This window comes from Hipposideros armiger, unplaced genomic scaffold, assembly GCF_001890085.2.
Source record: "Hipposideros armiger isolate ML-2016 unplaced genomic scaffold, ASM189008v1 scaffold_17, whole genome shotgun sequence".
In the NCBI taxonomy this organism is placed as follows: Eukaryota; Metazoa; Chordata; class Mammalia; order Chiroptera; family Hipposideridae; genus Hipposideros; species Hipposideros armiger.
In genome coordinates this window covers 5,904,843-5,911,753 of record NW_017731367.1, presented here as the reverse complement: position 1 = coordinate 5,911,753, position 6,911 = coordinate 5,904,843, and the positions used below count along the sequence as shown (strand labels likewise).

At 46.4% G+C, this 6,911-nt stretch overlaps 1 protein-coding gene across 1 annotated transcript in view; it reads right to left on the bottom strand.

Annotated features, from left to right (window-relative positions):
* Positions 1-6,911, bottom strand: part of SCLY (selenocysteine lyase) — a 42,614-nt gene that overhangs the window by 26,086 nt on the left and 9,617 nt on the right. Inside the window, exons 2-3 of the mRNA XM_019629364.1 lie at positions 6,273-6,367; positions 5,872-5,968 (exon numbers count right to left, since the gene is read on the bottom strand). Of these exons, the coding sequence (XP_019484909.1) occupies positions 5,872-5,968; positions 6,273-6,322 (147 nt within the window). The 5' untranslated portion in view covers positions 6,323-6,367. The remainder of the gene's footprint in view (positions 1-5,871; positions 5,969-6,272; positions 6,368-6,911) is intronic.

Genomic DNA, 6,911 nt, shown 5'->3' with positions numbered 1-6,911 from the left:
AGGAAGAGCACAATGATGGTGCCAACTTGGGCCAGTGAAGCAACATCCTCCACAACTAGACTGAAGAACAAAACGACAGCAACTTGTCTGTTCCCTTTCCCCCAATTCCCTGGTGCTGTTCCCATACCCCAATTCCCCAATAAAAATCTTAAAAAAAAAAGTAGTTCACACACTCCTCAAGACTGCTGCATAGGTTCTAATGCTAAGTGGTGATGGGCTGTGGTGTCTGGGGAAAACCCAGCCGTTTCAATTAGTGATGCGTTAAAAGGCTGCAGTGAACATCAGCTCTGGAGGGGCAGCTGCCTGGCACACGCTCCTAGCTCCTCTCAGAAGGTCGCTCAATTCCTGTGCACCAGCTACACCGGCTCCTCCTCTAGGATCCGTAGAGCAGCCCCTCCCCCCCCCCCTGCAGAGAAGCCTCCGGGGGGTCTGATTCCAAAGCAGCAGGTCCTTCTCGCTCATCCCCCACTGGCCTCCCAGGGCAACTGCTGCGGCCAGTTTGGTGTATGACCCTCCCCACCTTTTCCAGCACTTAAGCATTTCACAGAGTTTTCTTTTCAAAATTGGGTTTCATAATTTACATATTGGTTTGTAAAAACTTTTCTACTTATCCACAAACTTGGCGGCCCTTCAAGAAAGGCCTCATGGGGCTACGTTGCTGCCATCTAGACCCGTGAGAAGTGCTAAGCTGAAGGCCTGCCCACTGCAAGTGCTGGGGAGGGCCTGCGAGTCCCACGCTGCCCTGGGGACAGAAATGTACAACCCCTGTGGGGAGGGGACAGCAGCTCCCCAGGAAGTCAGATGCACACTTATCATGGGACCCAGCTGTTCTCCTAGGTATTTATGGAAAATGTTATTTACTCCCAAACAAGAAAGCAATGTCCACGCTTTGGGCATCAACATTCTCGGCATTGTTAGAGCCCCCAGCTGGAAACCGTTCAAAAGTCCATGGACAGCCGAGTGCGCGAGCACACGGGTCCCACATGCTGCGGCCTGCTCAGCAGGAAAAACCATCGCTGGGACACCCAACGACATGGATGAACGATGCCACCTGGAGGAAGCCAGACAGAAAACCGCAAAGAGCCCACTGGAAACCACACTAATCCAGCGACCAAGCCATCACTGGGTGCCTGGGGACTGGTCCGGAGGGTTTATAAAGGGCACCAGGAGGCCTGGGGTGATGGGAATGTGTGCCCTCTGGATTGTGGTGATGGCTTCAGGAACATATGCAGGTGTCAAAAACTGTCAAATTGTACGCTTTAATGCTGCAGGTTAGTGCATTTTAATTGCAGGTCAATAAAGCTGCCAAAAGGGGCGGGGCTCTGGACAGCAGCGTTCCTTGTGAGTGTACGCAGAGCCCGCCCAGCGAGTCCTGGAAACACAGCGAGGGACACTCAGAACCACGTCCTCCTCGCACAGCTGGGAAAGCTGCCAGAAACAACTGTTTGCTTGCTCTTTTCACTTACTTTTAATTTAAATTTCCAAAAAGTATCTACCACCACTTGCAACAAAAATGCATAACCAAGGAGGTCAGGAGCTGAATGGTAGTTAGGCACTGTTATTGGAGTAACGTCAAACGTCAAACTTACTTCGGAGTGGGAGACAGAGTGGGGGTCTGTCCTGTGGTTAGACAGACAATGCTCTTAGGAGACACATGCCTAAGAATTTAGAGACGAAGCCTCAGCTCTTTACACCTTACTTTCAAATGATTCAGAGAAAATGGGGCAGTGTTACTAATTGGTGAATCCAGGTAAAGGAAGTGCAGGCGTTCGTTATACTATTATTCAAACTTTTCTGCAGCTGCGCTGTTTCCCAAAATCAAATGTTCGCAGAAGGAGTTAGAAACAAAATCCATGACATATGATTGACAGCAGTGGTTCCTCCTCTCTCTCTCCCACCCCCAACACATGACAATAATTCAGTCTTATTTTTTTTAGAAAAACAATGAAATAGAAATATGGCCTAAATATCAGACTAGGAACTTGGTTTTGTTCACTGCTCTCTCCAGCAGGCACAACGTAAGCACCCACAGAAATCTGATTTTACGTGTCATTAAGAGGGATTTGAGTCCTTGGAGATGAGTACAAGTCTCATTAGGTCACAGCCCCTCCATCCTGAGGCACGTGGACCTTGAGAACATCAGAAGCAGCTACTGGCACAGGCCCTCGGGAGGGGCTGACTGCAGCGAGAGTGGTGATGGTGGGAAAAGCCCAGAACGTGGAGCTAGGAGCTGGTTCCTCTGAGGCCAGCTGCAGGATAGTGAATGCCACTTGACCACTCTGAAAGTAGGTGCCCTCACCTGCACACCCGGGACCCTCACCCTGCCCGCCTCACAGTTTATCCCCAATAACAGAGGTGGGGGCAGGTGAGGGCAGGGCAATCTGACTCACTGGACACACTTACTGACAGCCGCGCATCGTCTGCAACGAACGAGGGCTCTCCTAAGTGACGGAGACCAAGAAGCAGGAGCACATTATATTAAAGGATGTGCTTGTTATCGTGTGAGAACAGAGCTTTGAAGAGATGTCGCCCTAAACCATGGCTTTAGGAAGCCTTCATTTCATTACACTGTGCATGCCGATTATAGAAAAATTCAAAACCAGGAAACAAAAATACCCCAAACCTCCCTGACCCCCTACTCAAAGATAACTGCGAAAGAGGTATTCGATTGTGCGTCCCATCAGTGCTGAGGCTGACAGCTGTCCTCTCTGCCACTCTCCCTTCCTACCACAGTGACATTCTCGCTGGCACACGGCTGAATTAAGACCACATTTAGATTAAGAAATTCTTTGATTAAGAATTAAGACCGAATTTCCCAACTTCCATTGCAATCGGAGTGCCAATGAGTGGCCGTGGGACCAACCTCCAGCAGTGGGTTATAAGCCAGAGTGGTACCTGAGCTCCCAGAAGTGTCTCTGAAGGACACAGGCTTCCCTTTCTCCTTCCCACAGGCTGGACTGCTGACACGATGGCTGGAGCTGAAGCAGCCATCTTGACACAAGGGGGTTTTAAGAATAAGATTGAAGACACAGGGGTCCCTGGTGATGGCTGAGGACCACATGGGCCCCGGACAGTGACAGAAACAGACTTCAAGCTGTTGTCATTAGGAGTTTTCTGTCTCTCACAGCTAGTGGGTTGTCGGGAAAGTCATGACATATTTTTTCTATGTTTTTCGTTGCAAAAATGCGTCATGACTTTTCCAACAACCCAATATATTTTCCACCCTTGCGCATACACAAGTGTTTCTATGGGGGGCAGGTAGGAAAAAAACGATGAAACCGTATTATACATCCATGTTGTATAAGATGCCTTCCTCCCTGGAACCAGATGCCACTGCTCTCCTAGGGGACAGTGACACGGTCCACACCGTCACTTTCACAGGGTCCGAATCCACTGCAGGGCCTCAGGTTCCTTATGTGATCAGCCCCCTGAAGGGCAGAGGCCAAGCCCAGCTTTCCACAGCCAAGAGTGATAAACCTCTGTGGTATCTAAACTCTTCCCACACACCCTCAGCATCGCTCTTAAAATAAATTCCCCTGAAGGAAATATTCTGAGTACTATTAAGTCATAATCATGTAAAAGTAATTAAATTATTCTATCATGAAGGTGATTCTCTTCCTTTATTTTTTTGACTTTCTACTTGAGTACCAATAGAAAGTGAATTGCCATGCAATTTTTAGTTACGGTTCTTAATTTGTGTAGACACAGGCTCTCGAGGCCACTGAGAAGCCACTGACCGGCTTCATCGGGTCAAGAACATGATTTGACCCCGAGGGTTATTCCTAAACTTCTTCAGGAAAAATGCTTTTTATTGGCATTTAATTGCTCTCCGTATTGTCAAGTCTAATATACCAGTTAGTTTAATTTTATTAGAGGAAAGATTAGACACATGGAAATGTCCAGAAGATTAGCCAGAACACAGGTACCCAATAAACCAACAAATACGTTAATGCCTGACTAGTACCTGATTTTGAAAATGCGTTTAGGGTGAAAAAGGTGAAGGGATTAAGAAGTACAAATTGGCAGTTAAGAAAATAGTCACGGGACGCAAAGTACGGCTTAGGGAAGATAGTCAACAATATGGTTCTAACTGGTGTCACATGGGTACTAGACTTATCGGGGTGATCACTTTATAAGGTATATAAATGTCTAATCACTATGCTGTACACCTGAAACTAACATAAATATTGTATATCAGCTGTAATTGAAACATTTTAAAAATTAGTTTAAAAATAATAAAATGAATAAAAGAAAGTGCTTCTAGTTATCAAGTTACTATGAAGCTTTAAACAAGGAACCAGCTATGAAAGACCCCTGGAGCCGTGAGGTTGCACATAGGTATTAGGGCAGGGGTCTGCTTGAAAGTGACTTCAGTTCTCCATAATCCATGGCTAAGATAGTTTATCTGAATTAGCCCTGATAAACAGTAAATAAGAAGGGTACGACCTGAGGTCGCCATCTGTAAAACATATTGGAACGCTATTGATTTGAAGCAAATTATTTTCCCACACCTCCAATTCAATGCTCTGCATTCAAACAAGAATAAATAATAAGAATGTTTGTAACTAGAGACTTTAAAAGTAATTCTCATTTTTAAAAAAGGCCAGGGTTATATTCAATCCTGATAATTTAAAAGATTTCTTTTGCCAATTTTGTAGGATCAACTGAGACAGATGCGTGACAGTTTCACCAGGCACTGTTAGGACAAATAACTCTTAATAAGACATCTTGTTCACCTGGGCAAGGAAGACGGGTGTGTACGTTAAAGATGAAAGGTTATTGAATCAACAAGGCTCAACATACAAATTTGGATTTCGAATTTGGAAAACAACCAAGAATTACAGCGAAAGACTTGCCGTTAACAGAAAATCTATCCAAAACAAAGCGATCCCATGTGGTGTCCAGTTGCCCCCACACCTCCCATCTGTGCGCTTCATCTAGAATTACCTGCCGGGTAAGGACTGCTGGGATTTCCCCAGGCTTCCTGCATGGCCTCGGTCATGGCCTGGATAACCTCTGGCTCCAGGGGGGTGGTTGCATTATAGTCCATATAAACTTTCCTGAAGGAAAGAAAAGAAAGACATCCTCCTATGGAAAAGCAGATGGAGTATGGAAACACAGATGAGCTCATCTGTCAATCACACCAGTAGGAGCAAACAAGGTCAAGGTCACGGTGCACCTCTGCACAAACTTCTATCCACCCCTTGGCAGCACTGGTAGTCCCCTGGGCCTGGGCTGCCCACCCACCTGCTACAAAGATCAGATCCGTGCCCCCCACCCCCATCCCCACGAGTCACAAGTTCCTAAGGGCTGTTCCCCAGCTTGATTTTTTAACTTCACCAGTTTTCCTTTATTTCCCATGGTTTCTGTGAAGGCTGTGAGGCTGGGCATGATGGGGGGGGGCCCATTTTACCCACTCGCCCTCCCTCTTCACTTCCCTACACCCACAGTCTCCCTGGGGCAGAGGTGCTGCTCCTCCCCTCCAGCTTTCTTCCATTGGTTGAGAGTTGGCTTAAGGGCCGGCCGAGTGGTGTGTTGGTTAAGAGCTGGCTTGGGACGCCAGAGGGCCCCGGTTCGGATCCCACATATGAGGGCCAGTGACACTGCCCTCTACAGCTAAGATGATGANTGAAGAACAAAACGACAGCAACTTGTCTGTTCCCCTTCCCCCAACTCCCCAGCACTGTTCCCATCCCCCCAATTCCCCAATAAAAAAAATCTTAAAAAAATAAAATAAATAAAATAAAATAAATAAGTAATAAATAAATAAATAAATAAATAAATAAATACTAAAAGACAATAAAAGGACCCACCTTCTCTTTTTTACTGAACCTACAGCTAAGAGAATGTAAGACTGTTTGGAAACGTTACCTCCGTGCCCCCGGAAGTGAAGATTATGTCTTCAGGTTTCCCACCTATCATCTTCGCAAGGCTTTCCCGAGCTGCACTGATAATATCCTTGGCCTTCCTACCTTGAGGGACCAAAATGGAAATTCATGAACATCGCTTCCCCAAGCCCAACCAACATGTTTAAAAGAACAACCAGACATGAAGGAGCGAGAGAGCTGAGCAGGCAATTCTAAATGGAAACATGTCAGTGTAACCACAGCAACAGGCTACAATCTAGAAATGACTTGGGACAGGGACAGCAGCGAGGTGTTAGCAAATCAGTCAAAACTACTGAGATTTAAGGAACTTAGTGAGAGCCAGAAACAAATATGGGAGGATGCCTGGGAACCCTAAAATTCCCTATGACATGCTTTTCTTCTTACCGGGTGCTAGAGAGGGGAAGCTGTGGCCATCTGCCTCGCTCCCCATTCATCAAGACAGGAAAGTGAAAGGATGGAATAATTTGCTTAAGATCACACTGCAAAATAAGCAAAAATAGAACTCATGACCCCTCAACACAAAGTCCAACACCATCTCACACAGCAGGTGCCCAGGTGGCTAGGGAAGCTACTGCCTCAGGGACACCTGTGCTTTCAAACAGGGGCCTTGCAACCCAGCCATTACCAGTTTCACTGGCTGGTCGAAAAACGGGGACCAAATCTCATTAGGCAGGGAACAAAAGGCTCTGGGATGGGAATTTGGAAAATTTCGATGACCATTCTTACTTAAATAGTCCACAGGCCAGGAGCCTCCAAACTGTTTTGACTACTCAGTCCTATTTGCAAATAACAAAAAAAAAAAACAAGAAAAAACACCAACCAACCAATGGACAAAACAAACAAAAAACTTGAGCAAGCACCACCAAAACGTATACATGTTACAAAACATACATAAAAGGTAAAATATACAAAGTAGTTCACACATGGCCTGGCCGAGTGGCGCGTTGGTTAAGAGCTGGCTTGGGATGCCAGAGGGCCCCGGTTCAGATCCCACATATGAGGGCCAGTGACACTGCCCTCTAC